Below are 27,724 nucleotides of genomic sequence, written 5' to 3' on the forward strand. Positions count from 1 at the left end.
TAGTAATTTTTATTAATTATTTCTGTAGAAAAATGAATCAAAAACAGCTGTTTTAAATCAGCCACATTTACTTATTTTTTTAAAAGTGGCTTTCTTGTAGCATTTGAGATTTACTTGACCAATACTTGAACTCAGGAAGATAAAAGTAGAGTTTTTTATGGTCTGTTATTCCTAGGAACTATTATCTTTTTTCCTTATCTCTGAAAAATTAAACAGTATTCCAAAATTTTGGTTGAATTATCTTAGGTTGTTGTTAAATTTAACAATTATTTTCAGGTTACTGGAATAACATTCCATTTATATGGACAAATGACTACCTCGGTATATAGCCTTATCTAAAATAATATTTGCTTGTCTCACAGTAGAGTAGAAGTGGAGAATAATGAAGGCCATGGTTATTTTTATTCGTTACATTTCTGATGGCAGAATTTTTCTTGCTTTTAGCACTCAATTTGTATTCTACATATAATAAAAAAAATACACGGATGTTAATGTTTTAGATCCACACCTCAGAGTTGGATCCACAAAGTGTAGGAAAAAAATAGCGACCAGCTGTATTGCATAATTTCTTAAGTTATTAACAGTATGGATGTTACATCAGAGAATCACCCTGTGTTATCTTTTATTTATAGAGCTTTGTTTACATATTGTTTTAGCTATTTTGATGTCTGTCTATTGTCCCTGCAGTGTAAACTATATGACAAACAATATAAGATGTCCCAAAGGTGCTTTTTCAAGAGGCAACTGGACTTTCTTGCTTTTTCTTTGAAAATGCTTCATTTCTCATCCAAAAAGCTTCTTCAGCTTCTTCAGCTCTGAAACATCTTCAAAGAAAAATCAAGAAAGTCCAGTTGCCTCCTGAAAAAGCATCTTTGGGACAGCCATGACCTGGATGACTGAGAATCTCTACAGACTTTGAACAATATAACATGTTCTTATAAATAAAAGTAAATCTCTGATCCCAGTGACCCAACCCAAATTTGATTTCAAATCATTATCCTGGGACATGTATATTTACCTTCATTCATAAAATGTTCTCTCAGGTATTCTTTAATATAAACTGGATGTATTAATTCTTCTTTAATAAAGTGGTGGACAACCCACTTTTTGATTGAGTTTTCCTTGTCCATTTAAACCTTTAGCCATATTAAGTTTATGCCATGTGTATTTATCCCAGCCATTTGATTCCAGAGACAATTAATGGTTCATTTTTCTTCTGTATCTGACAGCCCAATGGTAGCAGCCAAGGCAAGGTGCACAATCCATTCCTTCCAACCCCAATGTTGCCGCCACCACCTCCTCCCCCAATGGCTAGGCCTGTGCCTCTTCCAGTGCCAGACACAAAGCCTCCAACCACGTCAACAGAAGGGGGTGCCACCTCTCCAACATCACCGAGTAAGTACAGCCAGAAGGAGGAAACAAGAGGGTTGGCAGGGGTTTGAAAGAGATTTATGCTTTCATTGTTCTGTAAAATGAAACCTAAATTAAATTTAAACATTCCTGTCAATAAGTACATCGACTAATGATTTAATGAGAAAAAAAAATGACTGTGCAAATAAGCAATGGAAGATTTCTGCAAAATAACATCTTTTTTTGAGGGGAGAAGAGTTGCAAGCAATTTGATATGAGCAGTATGTCTGAGTCTTATTAATATCACATGTCTTCAATTAAAAGTGTATAATTTTTTTTCCTTGTCAAAATTTGTCAATGTTTTATAATTTTCAACAACGCAGAAACATCTTATGCCCATTTTTTTCTAATATTTTATACTGTTCACCAGAATGCATCTCTGGTTTAATGATCATCCTAAGATAATGCTTTACAGCTTCCAAAAGGAGAGAAGAAATTTCTTGGTGATATGTGGTCTTTACTTTAACTCTGAAAGCAGCAGAAGCACAAAAATCCTATTGACACTGAATGTGTATTATCAGACTGTAAGAAGAGATTACATTAGTAATAACTCGTTGCATCTGTATTGCCAAAAGAAGGGAAAGTATCGAGATGAATTTTCTTTAATTTAAAACTGGTTTGGAAGCATCTTTAAAGGTACCACTAACAAGCAAAGATATCTGAGCAAAAAGTCTTAAAAGTCTTCTTTGTTTGAACTCATTGCAAAAAAGCCATTTTTAGCAGTGTGAAGCCAACAAATTAATAAATGAACGAGCAAAAACATAACCTGCAGTCTTATGTTTCAAAGCTTAAGATTTTGACACATTGTATCACACACTGATGTTCTAATCTGTTTAGATGCATATGTAAGCATAAAATACTTAGACAACCACTTTTTCTTCTCTAAAAGAGGTAAAAACATGCTAATAAAAAGAAGACTTAAAGAGTACTGATTGAATTAAATTAAGTACCCATCTTAGTAATTAAGAAGGTAACAGTCACTTTATACAAGGCTATTAATAACATGATAACTAGATTTAAAGGTCTTTTAGCCTTTACTATCACTACCACTAATGTTGATAATTTGTAGATTCAGCACATCCACTTTGTCATACTCACTCATGACAGACTATTTGGCTAAAGTAAGATAATGTTATAACATGCTTTGTGAGTTCCAAATGCTGTATTTTTTTAAAAAAGAATATTGGTATTCATCCTGAAAAGTAAAAATAAAATAAAATTACTAATCAAGGCATTGCATGAAGAAAACATATTCTATGACCTGAATTTTCACACCTTTTATTTCTGCTTCTTTGCAAGACAAAGGGTTGTTGAAAGGTAACAACTTGTATTCTTAATTGTCTCCTTTGTGATTTTTTTTAAAGATTTCATCAAATGCATTTCAAAAGATGGGTCACAGCTGCTATGTGCCTGAAACTTTGGTTTAAACTAGATTAAATAAAACTGAAATTTCCTGATTGCTGGATTTGTTAATCCTCCCAGGGATTTATAACTTATATAGCTATGGAATCTGAAACATGAGTATAGGCAGTTTCACAGTTAGCCTCCTGAACACTTCTGATGGGAGCTTCCCACAATCACAAATAGGTGATAAATTATTATATGGAAAAATGAATGGTATGCCATAGTAGATGAATCTTATGGGAGGGCTACATTAAAACAAGGTGAGCAGCTGAACTGACTGGCTTTGGAGGATTACTTTTCATATTTCTTCTGTCAGGTTCTTGTCCGCCTCTTAGTACAGCATCTGTAGAAGATCAAATATTATCACCAATCATATAAGAATAGCAGACCTGCTTTAACCATATATATCATCCTCTTTGGAAAGATGAAAACGCATGCTGTATTAGATTAACACTGCCTGGGATTTTGCTTTGTTGACTATATTTCTTTGAGGGTAATAATTATTTCAGAAAAAGAAGGAATTTTTAAGACTACCCTCTGTGCCAAGAAAATGAAAAACAAGTCGCAAGTTACATGTTTTGGAATATTGAATTAGAACTTCTGGTTCAGTGTTGTCAGCTCTAATGCATAACATCTCTAAAACATTAATCCTCCCCTGATACATTATCTGGGACCAAGCAACTGGAGATAATGTCTGTTACATTTCAGATATTATTTGGGCAGAACAAAGGCTGTTTCATCCTGTGTTACATATGAAACCCAGTTTGGAAGGGCAAATATGTAAGAATAATAGCAACAAGAACAATTATTCTTTCAGATCAGCATTTTTCATTTCTTAAGGGCTTCTCTAAAGTAAATGATTATTTGATGATTAAAATACAATGAATTAAAATGGCAATGAATGATTGTGGCATTCAGGGGATGCTAAGAGATTGTGAAGTATCTTACTTTCTTTTTGTTCTCTGTCTTTATTTTTGTCGTTCATTCATTATAAACAATGTACTCTTCTGCACCATGACCTCATGCATGTAGAATCTGTGGTTTTGCTCTCTAAATAGAATTTGAAACATAATAGATAAGCATCATTTAGATCAGTTTTTTTCAAACTTGGCTACTTTAATATGTATCAACTTCAACGCCCAGAATTCCCCACCCAGCATAACTAGAATTCTGTGGTTGAGGTCCACTCAACTTAAAGTTGCCAAGTTTGAAAAACACTGATTTAGAAGAGTTAAAGTTGCTACTACATAAATAATTGTATTAGAGATGTTTTGGAACCATTCAGTCTGCATTTACTTCAAAGTGGGACAGACTGCTAGCCGAATTAGGAAAAAGATTTACAAATATGAACTTCAAGACTGAGAGTGTATAAAATTGGATTTAAATATTTGGAAACACATATAAATAGGAATTTATGTTGATGGTGCATAAATCAGAAGTAACCATTATTATATTACATTATAGCAAAAAGAAATTTTAGATTTGATATGTTGAGCTTCAGCTGGCTTGGTTTGTAGATAATTAGTAAATAGCTAATTTATTAGCACATAAGAATTGTGTTTCACGCATATCCCTTCTACGTATAACAAGTTCCTTTGATAATGTTAGATATACATCAGAGGTGGTATTCAGCAGGTTCTGACCAGTTCTCAAGAACTGGTAGCAGAAAATTTGAGTAATTCAGAGAACTGGCAAATACCATCTCTGACTGGTGATTTTACAGAATCCTTCCCCTGCGCCACCCACCAAGCCACGCCCACAGAACCGGTAGTAAAAAAATTTGAATCCCACCACTGATATACACACAGGATCCTTTTAACACAAAGTTGTAAGAACATAGGAGATTGTCTGCACAGGTCATATTATTTGTTCATTTAACGAGTATGACTGGTTTTTTGTCTCCAAATCTTGAGTAGAAGACTTTGCATGACATGACATAAGATATAAGAATATTTATGAAAGAGAGAGACAGGGAGAGACAGAGACATATATATTTGGATATATATAGATTATTACATAATTCTTATGTTCATGTGTTTTATGATGGTATTTTCTGAAAAGTATTGTGTATTTCTAATTATTTTTTCTAATGTTAGTTTCACGAGAAGCTCACTTAAAGTCATAACTGTTCCCTAGCTAAATATTCTATTTTGTTGGGTTACACAATAGTTTTATGATGGACCATTACTTTGAAAAGGGCAGAGATCATCTAATTTATACCATTAATTATGTTATTAGAATATTGAAATAACACATAAAGCATTATTACAATGGTTGTAAGTATGAAAAACAGTAATGTCACTTTTCAGTGCAGTCATAACTTTGAATGGTCACTAAATAAACCATTGTAAATCAAGGACTACCTGTACTCTATACTGACCAATAATAGAGAAGGGGAAAGAAATTAGAAATCTCAGAGAAAATAATTAAGGCAGAAAGCAGAAGAGGATTTGTAAGAGTAAGACTTTGCTATATAATGTTAATGTCAGGATTCCAGCAATGGCCCTAATTAACTCATTAGCTAACAATTAATATTGTAACGTGTAACATAGTAATAGTAAAGAGGCAATGTTGTAATAGAATAGTCATACAATAAAATAAGATATAGAAGGAATATTTAATAGAAATTAAATAATAGTATAGTATTTTTTTATAATAATAGTAATTTGCATAATAATATAGAATAATAGGAATAGAATATAAAATAAGATGATGACAATCGAAAGCATTCATATTTCACTTGTATATCTTGGGTTTTTTTTTTTTTCCAAAGTAAGGTATCTCCCCATTACTTATAGGGATATATGAAAAGCAACAACCTGTGCAGGATTCAGTGCTTCTTCTGAATCTGGGTCAGTCTATTTGGGTACAGTTTAAAAAAGAATCCTTGATATGCTCAGGAGAGCGTATTATAAATCCAAAATAATCTTGTTCCATATACCATGTATAGAATTTCTGTACCCATAGCAGTGAATCAGATTCGATCATAAACTAGTTGATGATAGAGGTGGTATAGTCATAGCCCCAAATCATGTGCTATAGCAACTAGAGATCCAGGAATATTTGTAACATTTTACATTTTAAAAATTGCCAATGATGGAGCCAAAATTCATTGTATGAAGGATGATAGGTTTACATAAATGTCATTTTCTGCATGCCTATTTATAAACTATGCTTGCAGTTTATTACATTATGTGTATCACTCATTCCTGTCAAACAGAAACAGAAGCATTCCTGTCAAACAGACAACAAATGGTCAAAATTGGGAGTGTCCTATCAAATTCTGTACCTGTCAATAGTGGTGTCCCCCAAGGCAGTGTTCTAGGACCAACTCTCTTCATACTCTACATAAATGACCTCTGTGATCATATTAAGAGCAACTGCGTTCTTTTCGCTGATGATGTAAAGCTGTTCAATACCACAGACAATACTGCTACCCTTCAAAAAGATCTTGACTATGTATCAGAATGGTCAAACAAATGGCAACTTCAAATCTCAACAAATAAATGCTCTGTCTTACATATTGGCAAAAAAATCCGAAAATAAAATACAAGCTGAATAGTCAAGATCTTGTTGATGATCCAAGCTCTGTAAAGGACCTTGGAATACTCACCTCTAATGATCTAAGTGCTAGTGCCCACTGCAACTACATAGCCAAAAAGGCATTAAGAGTTGTTAACCTAATCTTACGTAGCTTTTTCTCTGGTAATATCACACTACTAACTAGAGCATACAAAACATTTGCTAGACCAATACTCGAATACAGCTCATCAGTCTGGAACCCACATTACGTATCTGATATTAGCACAATTGAGAAAGTCCAGAAATATTTCACAAGAAGAGTTCTCCTCCTCTACTCGTTGTAGAATACCTTATGCCACCAGACTTGAAATTCTAGAACTAGAAAACCTTGAATTACGCCTGTCTTCGGTCTGATTTAAGCATGGTATATAAAATCATACATTGCAATGTCCTACCTGTCAATGAATACTTCAGCTTCAACCATAACAACACAAGAACACACAACAGATACAAACTCAAGGTTAACCGCACCAAGCTTGACTGCAGGAAATACGACTTTAGCAACAGAGTGGTCAATGTCTGGAATACTCTACCCGACTCTGTAGTTTCTTCCCCAAACCCCAAAAACTTTAACCTTAGACTGTCTACTATTGACCTCACCCCTTTCCTAAGAGGTCTGTAGGGGGCGTGCATAAGCGCACCAACGTGCCTACCGTCCCTGTCCTATTGTTTCTTTTATTTTTCTTTTATTTTTCTTATATGTACTCATTTCATGTATTCATAATTATGTATACACTTTTACTTATCTCGTAAACAATTGACAAATAAATAAAATAAATAAATAAATAAAATATCACTGTGTAATAGAAGCAATTCACAATTTGTTCTGATCTTAGACCAATTTAAACCACTAGTCACTCAAACATAATATTGCAGTCCCTAAGACTTCTTGCCTTGTACCAGAAAAGCCATTTGAATTGACTTTCCATGCTTAATTCCATATATGCAGTGTTAGTTGATGTTTAAAAAGCAAGATACTCTTCTATTCCCTACCGATGTCCATATTTATTTCTCCATCATTTGAAATCCAGTTGTCCTAAGTCAGATTCTTGATCCTTATAATGTGACTTCATTTTCATGTTCAACATTTGTTGGGTGGCTCTGAGATCAGTGTTGTTGTTGTTTGTCTGTGATCTAGTGCTGCTTCCTGAACGCATGTGTCCCTTCCCTTCACAGCCTATTCAACACCCAGCACCTCCCCTGCAAACCGATTCGTCAGTGTTGGACCACGGGATCCAAGCTTTGTAAATATCCCTCAACAGACACAGGTGGGACACTTTCAACTTCTGTTTGCCATGCTGTTTGTTAACAATTTTGTTGTTCTTTAGTGTTGCTTTGGCAAGTGATTTGTGTCCTTCCATCAGTTCATCTTCATGGTCTGAATATTAGTGAAACATCACTTCTGGTAGTTGTTTGTTTTTGTTTTGAGAAATTATCACAGCAATAGTGGGGGGATGTTTCCACAAATATTTATTCCTCTTCATTTTTTTACCCCAACAATCTTCTGCAGTAAAGATAGTCAAATTGCTACTTTCAGTTCAGAATATTTTTTAATGTTTCATTCTAGGCACTGACATCACAAGACAAACATTATAAGAAATACTATGACTTATATGAATTTCATGTAACTGCAAGTAGAAAGCCCAGTCCTATTTTGGCAATAAGCAACTACATTTACATTCAAATTTAAAACTATATTTTCCATATGATAAGTTGAAAAAAAAAAACCAAACATCTGCTTTGAATCAGCTTTGATACCTTCTAAAAAACAACAGCCCTTGGATTTTCTACTGGTCGTCCAGATATTAACAAGATCTGATCCTGCTTTATTTGCTTTGACTTTAGCCAACGTCAGACATAGATACTCTGGAAACAGTCCAAATATGTGGAACATACTTTTTCTCATATGTTTAAAATCAGAGTGTAAGTTTGCCCATTCAATTTGCAATCAGGATTGATAATATCCAAGGCAGTGGCTAAAGGCTTTAATTGCTGCGTTGATCAGGAATACATTGAATGGCACAGAGCAAAAGATCCAGAATAGAATTGGTAATCATATTATACTGCGTGCTTGAGACGTGATTTCTCCATTGCAGAGAAAAGCATGCAATTTCAAACCAACCATCCACCTTACTGTGCTTGTTCAATATTAAAAAAAACAACAACAAGCAAACCCACAAATAGCTCTTCTAAATACATCCATCCTGAAGGGTGGCATCTGATATTTTCTAACAAGAGTAATATTTGACCACTCTATGGAATTGTAAAAGACTTAGTTTATTGTGAATTGCCTCTGCTTAAATGAGATTAGTATCTTCAGTAAGAATGATACCTAATTAAATGTGGAATGCTGTTAGCTTGCAGTGCAGCTCAACGTGATATTTATCTCATGAGGGGAATAAAAAATCTCATAGAAAGCAAATACTTCTCAACTGACTGAAACAATCTTTCTTTGGTCCATGCAGCTGATGCAGGGAATGCCTTGATTATCCTGATTCCATTATCCGTTTATTTTGTGAGTTCATAATGACTGATAAAGTAGTTCTTGTTGAAGCTACTTTTGAGCAGATACCTTTAGCCTTGCGCTATAAGTCTAGTTAAGAAATGAATAACTAAAAGTGGGCAAGTCTGTCCAATACATAAGCAATTTGTTCATGAAATGTTTATTGCCCTGATCCTACTAAATTCTTTGCTCACATGTTTTGGAATGCACAGCCTCTGGCATATCACTCAAATGCTAAGTTCAGCTTTCAGCTGTAAAAAGGTTGTTTGTATTTGGCTGGAGTGATTTTGTTCTAGAATAACCACAACCCTTGACCTGCTTTATCACAAAGAAAAAGAACCAATAGGAAGTATATACATATAAATAAAATGGATACTGTTAAATTCAATCAAAGCAAGGGGAAAAGTTAAAACTTTTCTGAATGACCTCACATTCTAAGGTCTTATTCTAAGCAATAACTGCAAGACAAACACTGCTCCTATTTTTTTACTCTTATTCAGAACCTAATAATATGGAGCCAAAGTTAAACTTACTTTATTTGCCATCTCTCAAAAAGTGTTTCAGCTATATTTTTTAATAATATTCAGCATGCTATTGAAACCAAATCACAGGGATTATTGGGATAGGCACTTAAGTTCTACAAATGGAGAAAAAAAGAAATCCCTAAAATATGAATAAAATCCTTTGTAGCTTACAGAACAGTTCCTTCAGAAAAGATAAGATTAAAAACTGCTTTCAAAGACTTGTTTCATAGCATCAAATGGACCACATTTTTTTTTAAAACAAATCCCTGGCCGTCATCCTGAGTTTGACCAATATTAATTTAACCTCATGATTAACTCATTTAACTTTTATTGAGCAAATGATACCACAAAGATTAATGCACAATCTTCCATGTAAAAAATACAAACATTGAAATGAACTTTTAAAAATAAATTTACATACACTGTATAATTTTAGATGTTTTTATTAAAATACACATTTTGTTAGTCTTTCTGATTTGGCCCTTGAATTTTCCTTTGTAAAACAAAGTTGTAAACAGTCACATTTGTTTATACGTATAATTTTCTTTCAGATCTTCCCTTTTCAGGTTTGTCCTTATGGTCACCAGATTGATGTCTTAATATGCCATAATTGTGAAGAAAGAAAAGAATTAGTTGCTTTTTTTAATAAAAAAATTTCTGTGCAATGTTTTCAAAGTTAAGAACAAGGTAGTGCTAGTTTTATTTGGCAATTATAATTTTTAAATAATAATTAAGCATTGGGCTGCAGCATTCTTTTCCTATTGCAAATTCCAATAGGAAAACTAACATTCTTGAAACATTTATTTCTCAATAGATGAGCTGGAGTAGTTCCTTCATATCCCCTAATATGTCATTCTCCCATGTCATCTGTATATTGGGAGATGTTCTGAAGAGAAAAACTTTTCAAGCAGATTTACATAAGTTATATCATTGAGGCAGAATCCCATATAACTACCTGTAATAAGCAAAGCATGGATAGCTAGTTACCCATAGGAGATAAGATAATATGAAGGAATATATTCTATGTATAAAATATCCTCTTTCCTTATAGCATTAATTATATGGATATCAGGTGCAAGAAGTCAGGAGCCAGAATAGAATTCAAAAGTACTATGAGTTTATTTCATGTTATCTATATACAAGGATCTGAACTACTAAAGGTAAAGTCAAATTAGTGCTTGGTAAGAGTCAATGGACTTCAAGGAGGTTGAACTTGGGGCTGTTATGGGGGTGTAGAATCTCCAAACTAATGATGCATTTGACCCCACCCTTGGGCTCAGCCAAGTCATCTCTTATTGTAGAGCAACAATGTTGAATATTGAATTGATCATTCAATATTCATTGTTGTGATGGCTACACTGAACAGATGCTCAGTCCAGTGGATAGTTGCTTATGTATAATAGCTCACAACTAAGTTGTGGATCTTGTCATCAACTACTGGATAATATACTAAATAATCTCTCTCCTAGTTTAGGGAATATCATCAGATCTCAAATAGAGGCTGCCCCACCTGACCAAAGGGCAACAAGAATCAATACGTTGCAATCATATGTCATGTGGTTAATTGCCACAGTTTGACTATAGAAATTGGGCTTAATTGTGTACCTTTCAGTGTGTTCCACAAAACAATCAGTGCATTTCTGAGCCTGTTATCGGTACAATATATTTTTACAAAGATACTGTTAGTCACCTACTATAGATGAAATTTTTTAAAAAATTAGTTTGACATAATAAATAAGAATAGTCAATTTGAGCAATGAGAGTATCAGTAGCCACCCAACAGCAGCAATTAGCTAGAATATAGAAAGAGGCAGTGTCATATCATATTCACAAATCCTGTGAGGATGCCTTCAATGATGAAGTCAAAACTTTACACAACTCAGAATGAGAGCACTGTTGGCTTTTGAAGTGATTTCTCCATCTGCAGTCTTCAGTAAGGGCTCTTCTTTATAGCTGCATAGATGGAAGTGGTTAAACTGTGTTGGATTTCAAGCCTCTGCACCGAACAAGGTCACAGAAAGTACACCAGTAATTCAGGGAAATATTTTAACTCTTTGAGGCCTATTTCCACTGGGTAAGTAACAGAAAGCAGCCTTCGTTTCTGTCCTTCTATAGTTCCAGCTCCCTTGAAGCCCCTCTAATTCAAAGGATGTAACAAGAAGAGAATTCATTTACTTTTACATTGAAACCATGCTATTTCTTTTTCAGTCTAAGGCATTATATTAATATTGGGAGGAGTTTTAAAGCAAGCTATTAAAAGCTACAGTTCTGAAGCCAGTTATACTATAGTTTATAAACCCTAGGTACATTTATGCAAAAGTACATCTCAGTCAACTCAGTTCAGCTTCTGGACAAGTAAATATTGTTAATAATTTCATGGTGTTAATTCCCACAACAGAGTTTCAAATGTTTTTATTTTATTTTATTTTATTATTTCTTTGAGTAGCAATTAAAGAATCTTTACCTGCTTTGTCCTAATCATAACAGTTTCACTATAAATCCACTAGAAATACATTTTTTGTTACAGAGAGCAACAAAAATGTAATCATGAGAATAAGCACGATTGGATAACAGTTCATTCTAAAACAAATGTCTTTGGATTAATTTATCTTTTTTTAAAAAAATCCTAGCATTTAAACACAAAAATAGTAGGTGACATTTATGTTCAGGTTTAATATTCTCGAAACAAAATCATGTTTATAAATTGTTAAAACCATTGAAAATGACATTTTGTTAAAATTTGGACATTTATGTTTATTTTCCTTCTTAGCTCATACTTGGGCAATACATGATTACAATGATTGTCCCCAGTCTTGGCCCTTTACAGAAGTGCTTATCTACAACCTCTACAATTCTCTGCCTATAAAATCAATGTTTATTGGCTGGTGGGAGTGATATTCCAGTGCAACTGCTGAAATATTTCGGGAAGGTTTACACTGTAGCCTTCCTATGTAGAGAATGTAAATATGTTATCTGACTGGTTGAATTAAAAATTTTAATATTTAATTGAACTTTTCTATTTTCTTTCAAGATAATAGTCCTTTTTTGACAAAAGATTTGTTCATTTGTAAAAATGTACAAATGCCACCCTGTTTATATCCTGTAGCAGTAGACATCTGCTGAAAATAATCAATTCTCTTTCCTTGATATCTAATATTAGGGGCTCAAGTGATATTAGATAATGCTGTAATTCCTTTATGGTAACTCTGGCGGATATGGCAGACTTTCAGATTATTAGTTCTATGAACTACTAATCCATGCCACTCTGTAAAGTGAAAGCTAAAACTTGCTTCATTTTCCTTGCCAACTTTCATTTAGAGTAGTGATGCTTAAAGATGGGATAGCATAGATGCTTTGCTTGCTATTATGCTAGTATTCTTAAGGCCCCATGGGGAGAGCATACAATCTTATTGCTATTTCCTGCTCTTTTTAAGATCTAAAATGAAAATAAGCAAGAGTTATATGAAGTCCTTTCAACTGCGGGTGTTCCTTTCCCTTGCTTTCTTAGTGTGATATTACTTTCTAATTTAGAAATGACTTCTTTGGAATTTGAAGAAAATTGTGTGTAGGAAGAAGTTACTAGTCATGAATATCTTTAGAAATATGGCTCCTTCCAGAAAATCTTTGACAGAAAATCTTTAACTTCTGGAGATGAGCTAAAAGATTCAGTTTTATTTTTTAGTATAGTATTTTTCAAATTTTGATTTGTTTCATTTCAGATAGACTGGAGTTAATTTAACTGTTGCTAGATCAGTTGTGCAAATTGTCCATTTCTTGATTACATTTACACATGCACTTGTAGTCTCGACCTGCTTTATTTATTGTTAGAAATTGCCTCTTTTATTCTATTTTTCAGAGAACATAGCTAATAAAATTAAAAAGAGAAAGAGGGATATAATCCCTGCCTTCAGTTTTACTAATTAAAAGAAAAATAAGCAGGACCCACGAAGGGGTGCTTTTGGGAGGAAAGCAGTTCTATCCTTCAAGGCCAGAGCAAAAGAGAAAGTAATAAACCAGCATTTAAATCATGTCAGCCAACTTGCTGCTGTTCAACTTCATTATTTTTTAAGATTCTGATTCTAAAACTTTATTCAGAAATTGATTCTATTCATCTGTCTTCAACTCCTGTAGAATTAATCTTTACACCCACACTGGAGTTTTTTTCCCTTTAACACAGGGAGTAAAGCTTTGCTTGATAAAGGAGAAAAACTCTCTAATGATCAGTCTACAACAGTGTTTCTCATTCACAGCTACTTGATAATGGGTGGGATCCTTGGAGTTGGAAGCCCAGACATGTTAAAGTTGCTGTTGCTGAGGTCAAGAAACACTGGTCTAAAAAAAAAAGCTTCAGATAAACAGACTGTACTTAGGAAGAAGAGGAGCTAGAAAATAACCATTATTGGCCTTATTTCAAAGTAGCTGTGAACCACACTATTGATAGAGAATCAAGTATATAAAAGATTAAATCATGGCAACTGGACCAAAATTTGTTAATCTGAGACATTCTGTTGCTCATCCAAGCAACTTCATGAGTCAAAATAAAAAAAATAGATAGGCAGAAAGTCAGAGAGTCGTTGGAATGTACCAACTTCAGGGCTTTCTCCTCAAACTGTATTGCAATGTGCCAGTGAAGATTCAATCATCCACGGAAAATTATCTAAAAAGTTAAATTGTGGCAACTGTACCTAAAGTGAGTCTTCATTGACATATTGCAATACAGTTCTGAAGAATATCCTGAAGTTGATATGGCAAAAGTTGGCATATTCCAAAGATTCTCTGACACTCTGCCTATCTATTTCTTTTCTTTTTTTTTTTTTGACTGATGAAGTTGCTTCAATGAGCAACAAAATGTCTCAAATTAACACATTTTGTTCCAATTGCCACCTTTTCGATACTTTTGGTCTGGATGATTGAATCTTCATTGACATATCAAGTAAATTTCAACCTCTTCCTATAACCTGGGCTGGGAATTTCCCTCACTGAAGCATCAATTGGTGAGCACTTCCAATTTCATCTTGTTTGTAACACATATATACAGTATAGCTGTCTAAAATCAATCTCATATTTTTAATCTATTAATTTAAAAAGTCAATAACTTACTTATAAGCAGGGGTGGGATTCTACCATTTTTTGTCCGGTTCCATAGAAGCCCTTGTTAACTTTCTAAGCAGTTCAGAGAACTGGTAGTTAGAAGCAATCTACTTTTGTTTTTTTCCACCCTTATTACATTCTTGGCATATGCCTAGACTTCCTGTTTCTGGAGCTTCTGAGGCTTGACTTTCTTAAAGGGAAAGGGTTGTTTTAAGATTTTTACACTGCTGTAGGAGGAAAAGCTTCCCTGGACAATCAGCACTTTGAAGAAATAATTGAATAATGAAGCAAAACTTTTAGTGAGCCAAGATGGATGACATTCAGCAAGGCTTTTTGGCAAGCTAGAAAGATTGACATTCAAACATGAGTTTACATACCCTTTCTGAGTTTTGGTCTAAAACTGTTTTTTGGTGAAGGTTAATTCTGTGCTTGGTGACGCTTAATCCCGTGTTAATTGAAGGGATAATTTTCCCCGTTCAGCTTCAACAAGCAACAGCTACTATTGTGATTTAATTATTTGTATTGTGTTTGAATTTTTTCTTGCCTCATGGTTTCTTTTTCTATCTGGGGAGGGAGTCATCCTTCACTACTTTAGTACTATCTGGCACTGTCCTTTTGGGGTGTACTTCCAAGAGGTAGGATGCAAGCTTGGCACTGATTTATTTTACTGCCTTTCTGGGGGGCATGTGACTTTTCCTTAAATCTGGATAACTCCTTAGGATATCTTGTGAGGTGAGTGAGACCAGCTGGTATCTTTAAGTGGTGCAAATGGATCTAAGGATTGCTTTTCCTGGGTGTGCTTTTTCTGGAAAGCTTAGATGATCTCTCTGCTAAAGGGTTTCACTTTATGAACAAAAGTTGGCTTCTTGATAGTTATCACTGCATTTTAACTATTTTCATTCCTCAAGGTGCTCTGGCACCCAGCCTGATTTGTAACTCTGGCTTGCAGGTATTTTTTAATCTCATGATTAGTATTTAGGGCAGCTTTTTGCAGGCAAATAAGCATTTTTTATTTTTGTACAGGTAATCCTTGACTTACAACAGTTTATTTAGTGACCATTCAAAGTTACAATGGCACTGAAAAAAGTGACTTATGACCATTTTTCACACTTATGACCGTTGCAGCATCCCCACTGTCATGAGAGGCCAGGCGAGTAGAATTGCCCCTTGATATGAGTGATGTTGAGTTGGCCACGCCTACCCAGTCACATGACTACCAAGTCACACCCACCAACTAAGCCTTGCCCACAAAACTAGTTGTTAAAAAAACTGAATCCCACCCCTGCTTATAAGAGCTGCCATTAATTTGTTTAGTTTTTACAGACATGAGCTTCTTTTTCAAGATTGGCACACCAAACATGCATTTGATTTGTGAAAGTTAGCAAATTAGTAAATACGATAAATGCGCTATAGGAGATTTCTGTTTTGCTAAGTAATTCTTTCTGCAGACTATACAAATTTCCTTTAAATAAACACATACTTAACAAGAAAGTTCTGCATTGTTGCACTCAACTTTTTATGCAAAACAATTGCAAATAGTTAAGCATTTGATTTAATTAAGAAGCACTCCATTCCCTATTCCCAGCTGAATTATTTAATTTACCTTTGGGTTTGCATTTAATGGCAGGAATGTGTTAATGGAGATTTCACAATAAATAAAATAATGCCTTGACAACTTTAATCTCCTGCCCCTTCCTTCCACATAGTCCCATCTCGCAGCCACAGCAACATAGGAAAATCAGGTAGTAATCAAATAGTCAGAAATGTGTTTTTCTACATGTAGAATACTATATTTCTTATTGGCTGATGGAGGATTAGAGACAGGGAATATACTGTGATGCCCAATGATAGGAAGAATTAATCTAGTAAAGGTTGAATCTTAGAAATTCTGCAGATCTTAGAAATCTGCAGAAAGTAAAAAATATGTTTATACATTTCTCCGGTACAGAAGCAACTTTCCTCAAACCTGTCCCTTTGCAGGCATTGTTTCCATGTAGAGCAGATTCTAAAATGCTCTTAGGTATTCTTTCACGTTGATTTTTCCTTACTGATTTCCTGCTCTCTGCTTTCACCTCCCCCAACAACCTTCACAGCAGATGATGGCGTATTGGATTAACCTCCCTTGCAGTTGCATTAGATCCCAATCGATTTATTGACTCTGTCAGAGAAGCTAGTACAATAATTGTTACAACAGCAGAATGGAAACCAAGAACATATCCACTTTAAAAAAAAATAAGAAAGTATTGTTTTTTCCCTTCATCTTCCTTTTTCTTATTCCACAGCCTTTGTTTTGTCTACACAACAAAGAGTGCTTTGCTTTTGTTTATAAGCTCCTCCTGCATTATTAATTGCAACAGTTAAAAGGGCATATGACATACCTATTACGGTACTGGAAAGTCCCAATTACATCATAGTTGCTTGCTTTGGAATAATTTGAGAAGCCCTGCCCTTTTTTGATGGTTGTTAAATGGTATCATTAAGTTACATTTTCTTGTCTGAGACAGCCCATCGTGTGATCAGCCTTGGATGTAAAGAAAATAAACCCGATCAAACATGACGCCCTAGAACTATGTATTATGAAATGAAAAATGCTATACAACTGAGATTCTGCTGTTAGTTCATACTGTTAAGTTCTGTGCATAAAGTTCATTCTTACAATGAATTCTTTTTAGAAGGAAAAAGAAATCAGCTCTTTTAGTCTGCTTCAGAATAAATTGCAAAGCAAACTGTGTAACTTTTCATGTTTCATCATAAGGACAGAAGTCAAAAGCCCATTTTCCTGGCAAGTAGAAACCACAAGTGTAGTTATAGCCTAACAACTAATCTTGTGAAAACACTGTTGTGGCAGCCATATTTATTATTTTTGAACTATTCCAAAGCATTTATCTTCACTAAATAAGGAGTCGCATTACTCAGGCAATTGTCTAGGGCCAAAAGTAAATTTGGAAGAATAGTATGCCACTTGATTGCAAGAGATAAAGACAGCAGAATCCAAAAGAAATTGTGTGTGTCTAAATTCCATTTAACTATATAGTTAAGTACTTACATTGCATAATCTTAATGGGGCTCAAATTAATTAATTTGTTTGATTAGTATTCTGTGCCTTCTAACTTGAAATCACTTTCTTGTGCTCAAGTCTTAATTATTAATAAAACTGAAATATGTGGAGGTGACCAATTAATGGGCTGTGATAAGTCCCACTCGATCAGGTTTAGGTCACTTCATAACAGCTGGTGTGTGTAGTGAGCTGGAGGATCACAAAATCTCATATTTCAAATTTCAGTTACAAAACTATAAAATACAGCATTTTATTTCAATACTGTAAAGTACAATAAATGCTGAATTAATATTCTATTTGTTGATTTTCAAAGATCCACATATTTATAAGAATAGATCTCAGTCATAAAATTATTAGACTCTTGATTAATATGCTACATATTAGAACAAAGCACATAATTAGAATGTGATTTTTAATAAAATGTTGAAGCTATAGTGTAATGTAAATAAATATATTGTGTTTTAGCACAGTTGATAGTTATTAACAACTTGTATTACAATGCTAAGTCAATTATAAATTAAAATATTTTTCATTCTACTCTAGAACAAAACACTTTTCATCTTTTCCAAGGAAATTCCAGCTAGAATACCCATTTGAAACAAGAGACAGTGGGTTGATTTTCTGTAGCCATTTCTATTCAGGTCAAAAACTCACTGCATTTTAGTGTAAGACATGTATACATAAATATAAATATAGATAACTGAAAACTATATATTACTGCTGTCTAGACAAAATTTAATAGGTTGGGAATGTTGGACCCAGAAATCATAAATGTTTGGACTAATCACATGGCCTTCATCCAGTTAGAAGCAGCGAAATAAACTACAAGTTAATTTTATGCTCAAACAGAATTATATTGTAAATAAAGCAAAAGGTAATTTTACGCGTAAAGGGAACCTCCCACTCCCATCTTTCGGTTATTTACAAAAATAATCTAAACATGATGTAAAGGTTTTTGTTCAAAGTAAGAAATACGATAAATCGTATTTAACTTAATCCCAAACTGAAAATGGAAACATTCTCATGTGCTCATTATTTATAAAAAGCATCAGAAGCATTTATTATACAGCAACCACAAAACCCCAGAGGTCACAAATATCACCTATCAAAAAGCCTTCACAAAATACAATGGTAGTTACATATTTGTGAACTTCTTTAAATTTTCAGGTTTCTGCATAACTATGACCTAAAAATATAATTGTTTTCCAACACATTTTAAAATTAAATGAAGAAACTCAAATAAGTCAAAAAGTTAGACTTGTTCATTTATTTATTGAAGAAAATGATCGGTCATATTTATGCAGAAATATTGAAACTTCAAATGGGTTCACAGCAGTGGTGGGGTTCAAAAAATTTTACTACCGGTTCTGTGGGCATGACTTGGTGGGTGTGGCAGGGGAAAGATTCTGTAAAATCTCCAGTCAGAAGTGGAATTTGCAGGTTCTCTGAACTACTCAAAATTTCTGCTACCAGTTCTGCAGAACTGGTCAGAACCTGCTGAATACCACCTCTGGTTCACAAACTTTCAAGTACCACTGCACATATGGTTTTGTTATATAAGAACAATAAATGGAACACTTTTTTCCAAGTTCCTTGTACATTCAAAATAGCCCTGAGTCATAAAAAGCATTTTTATATAATTATGAGATTTGATTTTTATGTTAGCATTGTTTGTTTAAATTCATTTTAGAAGTATCAGCCATGACAATCCAGATTGCCATAATTGTACATGGATGGCAACTGCATTAACACTTTTGTGGTGTTATTTTTCTTCCAGCTGATACTTGGCTTTCATGATAACTTTTGCTGCATTGACATATTTCAAAGACTTTCTGGGAGTACATAGCTATTGGGGGCAAGCAAGACTTGGCAGGATTACAAATGCAAGAAGTGTTAAAACGATGTCATTCATGTATTTAGCAGTGTAACACTATTTGCTGAACTCTCTTGGTTATTTTTTTATATTCCACATTTTCATAAATCAAGATGTTCAAGCAAAAAGATAAAAATGAGATAAAACAAGTGGACAATATAGAATATCCATAAATCCAACTATTGTGATTTGAATTCCTTATTGGTGTGTGAATTTATTCATAGAACCATTTAGGATTGTTAATTTAAAAGAAGATTTTGGAAATACATTGCATGAAGAATGTTTCACAATTTGGGACTGTGACATTATTTTTCCATTGATTTTTCGTCTAGTGTTGCTTGTTTATAAAGAAAACATTTTATCAAACAAACCTACTTTGTTCCCCTTAAGGCTGTCACGTCATCTTTGTTCTCAAGCTCTTTTAGTACAACATACTTTTTTCATTTTGTAAAACAACTGTGAGGCCTGAATACTGTATCTTTGCAAAATCTATTCATTAAAAGAGATTCACTTGAAATCACTTGTTCATGAAGTGACAATGGTAATAGGAAAAGAGAATTGTGAAGCCATTTATATAGCATGCACAAGTTTGTTACATACATATTGCTGCATATTGAAACCTATTAAAAAGATGCAGTTGCTTTAATGCTTCAAGAGGTTTTTATGTGGTTTGCAGTATTTTCTAGAATGTATTTTGAAGGATTTGCATAGTCTTAACCTCCAGATATTCCCAATACGTTCACACTTTTGTAGCAGGAGTAGACAACTCTTTCACACTGTCTTGGCTTCAGTGTAACATTGTTTTTGTCCATGCAGTTCAGGGCCACAAAAATGGCTTTGCGGCTGACATCTAAAATATTCCTTAGCTGTACCCTAAAAATGAAATGTCCGATGGAACTTGTAGTTGCATCTGGTTAGTTTCTGTTTCTGCTTTTCCATAATCCTACCATCCTCACCAGATAATATTTAGCAGGGGTATTGTAGGAAATCTTTCAGTCTAAGGGACACAGGCCCAAGTATATGGCAGTATTTATTTACTTTAACTTGAAGAGATATATTTACTATCACTTCCAATTAAATGTACATTGCTTTGCATCAATATTGTCATGGGAATAATGCCATCCCCTTCCTCTTTGAAGGTGATACTCTTATTCTGCCACTTTCAAAACTGCTGATTGTAACAAAATGCTAGCTTTCTGCAGCGATGCATACTTTGAGAATTGCTTTCTGTTTCTTGGCTAATATATTCAACTCTGCCCAAGTCCAACAAGTGGGTGACAAATCAGGTGGAGAGAAGGAACTAACCCCCCCCCCCAAAAAAAAACGCCCTCTGGAGACAATATATTTGAAAGTATTTAATTGTAGTTAGCAGTCATTATATCTGTTATTCCCAATATTTATTTATTTATTTATTTGATTTGTCAATCGCTTACAAAATAATAGGTATAAGTATAAATATGAGTAAGGATACAGAAAATAGGTACGATTAAATGGGGACAATAGGACAGGGACGGGAGGCACAATGGTGCACTTATGCACACCCCTTACAGACCTCTTAGGAATGGGGTGAGGTCAATAGTGGATATTTTGAGGTTAAAGGAGTGGGGGTTAGAGGATGTAACAACAGAGTCAAGTAGTGCATTCCAGGCATTGACCACTCTGTTGCTGAAGTCGTACTTTCTGCAATCAAGTTTGGAGCGGTTAACATTGAGTTTGTATCTGTTGTGTGCTCTTGTATTGTTGCGATTGAAGCTGAAGTAGTCATTGACTGGTAGGACATTGTAGCAGATAATTTTGTGTACTACGCTTAAGTCCAATCGTAGGTGGCATAGTTCAAGATTGTTCAAGCCTAAAATTTCAAGTCTGGTGATATAGGGTATTCTGTTGTGAGCAGAGGAGTGTAGTACTCTTCTCGTGAAATATTTCTAGACTCGCTCAATTGTATTAATGTCTGATATACAGTGCGGATTCCACAGAGATGAGCTGTATTCGAGTATTGGTCTAGCAAAGGTTTTGTGTGCCCTAGTTAGCAATTCAATATTTCCAGAGGAGAAGCTTCGTAAGATTAGATTTCCAACTCTTAATGCCTTTTTGGCAATGCTGTTACAGTGAGCTCTTGCACTTAGGTCATTAAATATGAGTACTCCTAGGTCCTTGACAGAGTGAGTGTTATCAATGAGATCATATTCGCCTAGTTTGTATTTGGTGTACTGATTTTTTTTTACGAATGTGTAGGAGAGAGCATTTGCTGGTTGAGATATATATATCTCACATCAGGCTTGTGTATTGTGTGATGATGGCAGATGAGATTCTGCCGAAATGTCACTACAACTTTAAAAGCACAACTACAATGTTGTGGGAAAATACCTGAACAAACTGAATACCATACATATAGATACCCAAGAAAACAGACACACACACACACACACACACACACACACACACACACACACACACGTATATATATATATATATATATATATAAGCCTGATGATGGCAGATGAGATTCTGCCGAAACGTTGCTACAACTTTAAAAGCACAACTACAATGACGTGGGAAAATACCCGAACAAAGCTGAATGCCATATATATATACACACGTATATGTATATGCATATATATATTCGTAGATTTTCATGGGTGCAGGTATGCAGGTCTTGCCGTGTTCGGGTCTTTTCCCATGTAAGATTGTGAGTATCTTGGTGACATTTCAATGAGGTCCCACTTGCCATCTTCAGGCTGGTGCTTTCTGCTTCATGCTTGTGCTTATATATATTAAGATATCTCTTTCAATTTAACAGATAACAGATAATCAGAGTTGGAAGGGACCTTATAGATCATCTAATCCAACCCCCTGCCCAAGCGGGAGACCCTACACCATTTCTGACAAATGGCAGTCCTTCTTGAAAGTCTCAAGTGATGATGCTCCCACAGCTTCTGAGGGCAAGCTGTTCCATTGGTTGATTGTTCTCACTGTCAGAAAGTTTCTCCTTATTTCCAGGTTAAATCTCTCCTTGTTCAGTTTCCATCCATTATTCCTTGTTGGCCTACAGGTGCTTTAGAAAATAGATTGACTCCTTCCTCTCTGTGCCAGCTCCTCAAATATTGGAAGACTGCTATCATGTCTCCACTGGTCCTTCTCTTCACTAGACTAGCCATGCCCAGTTCCTGTAACCATTCTTCATATGTTTTAGTCTCCAGTCCCCTAATCATTCTGGTTGCTCTTCTCTGTACTTTTTCTAGAGTCTTAACATCTTTTTGTAATGAGGTGACCAAAACTGGATACAGTACTCTAGGTGTGGTCTTACTAAGGCTTTTTAGAGTGGTATTAGTACCTCCCTTGATCTCAGTTGTATCCCTCTGTTAATGAAACTTAGGATTGCATTAGCTTTTTTGGCTGCTGCTGCACACTGCTGGCTCATATTTAGCTGCTTGTCCACTAAGACTCCAAGATCCCTCTCACAGTTACTGCTATTGAGCCAGGTTTCACACAGTCTATATGGATACTTTTGGTTTTTCTTGCTTAAGTGTAGAACTTTACTTTTCTCTACATTGAATTTCATTTTGTTAGATATGGTCCAGTGTTCTAGTCTGTCAAGATCCATCTGGGTCTTGAGCCTATCTTCTTGGGTGTTAGCTATTCCTGCCAGCTTAGTATCATCTGCAAATTTGGTAAGTTCCCCTTCTATTCCCTCATCTAAGTCCTTAATGAAGATATTGAAGAGTACTGGGCCTAAGACAGAATCTTGTGGCACCCCACTGCTTACTTCCCTCCATGTAGACTTAGACCCATTAAGGAGTACTCATTGAGTACAGTTTGTCAGCCAGTTGTGAGTCCATCTATCTATTCCACTTTTTTCTAGCTTACCAAGAAGTGGGTTGTGATCTACTTTGTCGAATGCCTTGCTGAAATTTAAAATATATTATGTCCACAGTATTTCACTGGTCTATTAATTTAGTCACTATGTTGAAGAATGAAATAAGATTGGTTTGGCATGATCTGTTTTTAACAAACCATGCTGACTGCTAGTTATTACTTTACTTGTTTCTAGATGTTGGAAGATCTGTTTTTTTATTATCTTTTCCAGTATCTTCCTGAGTATTGATGTTAGGCTGTATCTTCCTGGGTATTGATTTTAGGCTATAGTTTCCTGGGTCTGTTTTTCTTTTCCTGTTTTGAAGATGGGAACCACATCAGCTCTTTTCCAGTCCTCTGGTAGTTCCCCGGTGCTCCAGGATTTTTGAAAGATATGACGCAGTGGTTCTGAAATGACCTCTGCCAGCTCCTTTAAAATTCTGGGATGTAATCTATCAGGCCCCAGTGATTTGTGTTCATCAGGATCAGACAGATTTTCGCTTACTATATTTTTGCTTATTTTAACTTTTATTTCTGGTCTGTCTTTTACAGTTATGCTTTTGGTGGGTTGAGCTATAGTTTCTTTTTGTGTGAAGACCAATGCAAAGAATGAATTAAGCAGTTCTGCTTTCTCTCTGTTGCCTATTACTTCCTTGCCATCTTCTCTCTTTGATGGACCGACTGTTTCCTTGATTTTTTTTTTCTTATTATTTATTTGTTTCTGGAACCTGACTATGATTCACCTTGAATAAAACTACAAGTACAGTCTTGAGAATGGTTATATTAAGGAATTTGCAAAAAAGTGGAAAGTCAAATGTACAAAAAGGATAAAAAAATATATGCTGTCAGTTAGATTAGTTAGGTTCCATTAAAACAACAATGCATTAAATGTAATGCCATGTATAAAAAGAGAGGGAGAACATAGTCTGGTCTACAGTCTCCTTTTCTCTCTTCTTCAGTTATGAGAAAACTGAATGCTCCAGCTTCAAACTTGTGCCTTTGGGTCTCAGATGGCTGAGAAAGGACTGTAGGCTCCAACTGCAGAGCATTCCTTTTGTGAGCCCTGGAAACAGTGCAAGCTAGCACAAGAGGCGTTTGGGGGGAATCACATGTAAATGAAGAATAGCTGTGGGCTCCCAGGGAGAATTGTATGCAATTCATATCAACTTATGAATATGTTCCAGTGGAACTGGGATACAAAGTATTTCTGGATTCAGCAGAAAACTCTTTTACTCAAAATACAGTCCTGATGCAAAAATGGTGTTAACCAGATAAAGAAAAAAAGAGTTCATGTTCAGAAAAGCACACAGGTAGGGATTTTTCCCCCTTCGTTCCTGTGTAAATATATAGATGTCAATACAAACTACAACTTAAACTGAAACCAAAATTTTAGAATGAAGTGCTATGTGTTATTTATCACTAGTATGCTGCATTTTATCAATTTTTGATTACAATATTTTAAATGAGCATTTTTGCCTAGGATTCTTTTCAAGTCCAAGATTCATAAATGCAGGCTTATAGCAGGTACTGCCATTTCAAAGAGTGTTAGTTTTCTATCTTCCTTTTCCCTCTATACATTATGAATGGTTGATCAAAATACATATTTAATAATGGATTTTTGTGGATCTTCTTTCTTTCATTCAGAAGAAGACTACCTATGTAGCTTTTCATCAAACAGGAGAATGGACCCACAAAACCACTCAGTACTAAGCTAGCACCTCTTTCCAATTTAATGGAAATTCTGGTTAATTTACCATGCATCAAATCCATGTAAACTTTCCAATGGAGAAACCAATACAGATATTTAAAATATGTGTTAGTTAGACTGTAATTTAAATTAAGGATACTAGTCTGCTTTTTTTTAATGCTAATGTCTAATATAATTTGAGCAGGAAACAATCCATTTATATGAGTGTTTTTAGAATGGTGAAGGAATTATATTACTGTAAGGGAATTTTATGCCTAGTAGTAAAATGTAGGATGCAACACTTTGGAATTCAGTCTAAAAGACTGAATCTTTTTTCCCCACTTAATCTTCTTGCTGTACTTCAGTTCTCAAGCAACTTTCATTTCACAGGCTTACTTTAATGGGTACAATCTATTTTTTTTTCATGAAAAAGCAGGAAATAAGCTGCCTTTCCTGGGAAAAAAAGATTTACAAAATGTAATCATTGTTGAGATACTCTCTTTGAACTGGCTTGTCTGCAGGGGTGTCTGGCTTCCAATCTTTCCATTTCTTTAGAACACCCTTACTAGTTCTTCGAGTAGATCAGGTACACTGGTGGTTCACTGCTTTGATGTCTTGAATGAATGAAAGAAAAGCATAATAAAAGGGAGCTGTTGATCAAGCATAAAATACTCTTTAAGCCGACAGAATGGCAGAGTTAACACATCCCTAAGCTGCTTTTAGTTTTTCTCTCTTTTTTTTTTCCTTCACATTTTCCTGTGCTTTGTGTACAGTGGGGGTTTGTACTTTTTTTAAACCCTCTGATCTATGTAGTATGCTACCCTCTTATAATAACATGAGAATGGGATTGTTTCTTTCTCTTGTTTGCTTCACTACTTTCCCTTTTCTTTTTATACTTCCTTCCTCTCCATTAGCAAAGTCTAAATTTGTGTCTGGCTTTGAATGTGGGTGACCTTGAAAGTTGAGGATGTTAATTTGAAACAAATGGGATAATAAATAAAACTTTTAATTGCCCTATCCAGAAAGATGATTTGTTTTTCCCTTCAAAAAATGTTACCAAAATTAGAACGTTAATCTACTTCTTTAAAAAATGAAGTACACCGCCAATTTTTTTCTCTTGGAAGCAAAAGAAAGTGAAACTTATTTTTTTCAATAGATCTAATTTGTTCATTCTTGTATTCTTATCCATAATGTTTCATACTCAAACTGGCAATGTGTTTTGCTTGCTTGGGTTACATTTGAAGGTTTTTTTCACTGATTTTTTTTGTATTATATTACTCTCATGCTACTTGTGGCTATATTACTGTTTAAACCACCCTCTGAACTTCTGTTTTCAGGAATAAGTAATTCACTATTTTGAATTATATTTTGTACATGGCTTCTGGATTAGTTGCTAGTTCTGCTTAATGTTCAGAAGCCTAGATTCCACAGAAATAATTTCTAGAGAAGAAGTTTTACCAAAGAGTTTCTATGTGTCTAAGAGAAAGAAAAGCAAAAGAAAACTTTTTAAAAAATTCTACAGTTCAACCTAAACTAGCTATAACTGGAAAAGATTTCTTAATTCACAGAAGAATACAGTTCAATACTAATTTATTGAAAGTACTATGTTCTTTTGTTTGTTTGCTTGCATGCTTGTTTTAGTGTAACATTGAATAAATGCTTATATGTCAATGCCATTCCTTTCCATACGCTTAGTTGTCCCATCATTGCTGATGTTCTTTTCCCTCTTTATTCTGGATTGAAAACAAAATATCCTATTTATAGGTACCTAGGACAGGAAGAAGCTGTATGCTTCCATCTCAAATAATCAGCATTGGCATATTTTGTTTTACTTATAGAAGAAGAGAAGAAAGGGGAAAATATTGACTGTGCTGCTGGCCAATCAGATATACCCACAAAGCTCGCAACTAGGGTGTGAGGAAGATAAAGTTGCTTTTTTTCACAGTTGCCCTATAGCAAGTTGTACTTAAGACAATGCTCTCTTGAGTCTGAAAATAATATATAGCTATCAGAGGTGATATGTAAAGATAGCTTCATTCGCCATCATTATTGTCCCCTTGAAAAACATCCAAATTGGTGACCATATGTGAGTGCCACAAATTTAATTTAAATTGGTAAAATAAATCAATAAAGTAAATATTGTGTTGTTCTGAATCAATTAATGATCCTGAATGCTAATATCCTAAGAGGAAAACTTTACAAAATTTTATATACAGCTTCTTTTTTCCTCTCTTGGATTTTTTTATCCTACCTCGTAAGTTTTTCTTCATGCAGAACCATCTCTACTGTGTTTTTCTGAGAACACGACCCACCCCAATAATAAGCCGAACCCTAATTTTGGGGGCCTAAAATTACCCCTACCCAAAAATAACCCCGGGGGGAATGGGCTTGGGCAGCACAAATGGCAGCGTGAGTGTGGGGGGGCAACTGTCCAGCTGCAGCTGTAACCCGCTGGTCCCTTGGGGTACTGCAAATACTGCTTTTGCCTTTCTCTTTTTGGGTGCAGCACTTCTGCTTGTTGGGCCGCTTCCCCAAAGCTGGTAGCTCTGCGGCCAGCTGCTTTGCTTTTTCCCTTTTGGGGAGGCTTTTTGGCGAGCAGGAGGAAAATGGGGAAGGGGGTGTTTCTGCCTGTCATCCATTCCTCAAGCTCATCACAGACTGAGGGAAAGATGGCAGACAAGAAAATCCCCCTCTCCATTTTCCTCCTGTTTAAAAAGACTCCATTCTGAACACTGAA

General features: G+C 34.8%; 1 protein-coding gene across 12 annotated transcripts in view; it reads left to right on the forward strand.

Moving 5' to 3' along the window:
- Window positions 1–27,724, forward strand: part of NFIA (nuclear factor I A) — a 485,231-nt gene that overhangs the window by 438,855 nt on the left and 18,652 nt on the right. For all 12 annotated transcript variants that reach the window (XM_087930007.1, XM_087930011.1, XM_087930008.1 and 9 more), the window contains 2 exons: window positions 1,230–1,395; window positions 7,573–7,664. In XM_087930007.1, coding sequence (XP_087786133.1) covers window positions 1,230–1,395; window positions 7,573–7,664 — 258 coding nt within the window. The remainder of the gene's footprint in view (window positions 1–1,229; window positions 1,396–7,572; window positions 7,665–27,724) is intronic.

This window comes from Pseudonaja textilis, chromosome 3 (genome assembly GCF_049901715.1).
Source record: "Pseudonaja textilis isolate UNSWEBS1 chromosome 3, rPseTex1.2, whole genome shotgun sequence".
In the NCBI taxonomy this organism is placed as follows: Eukaryota; Metazoa; Chordata; class Lepidosauria; order Squamata; family Elapidae; genus Pseudonaja; species Pseudonaja textilis.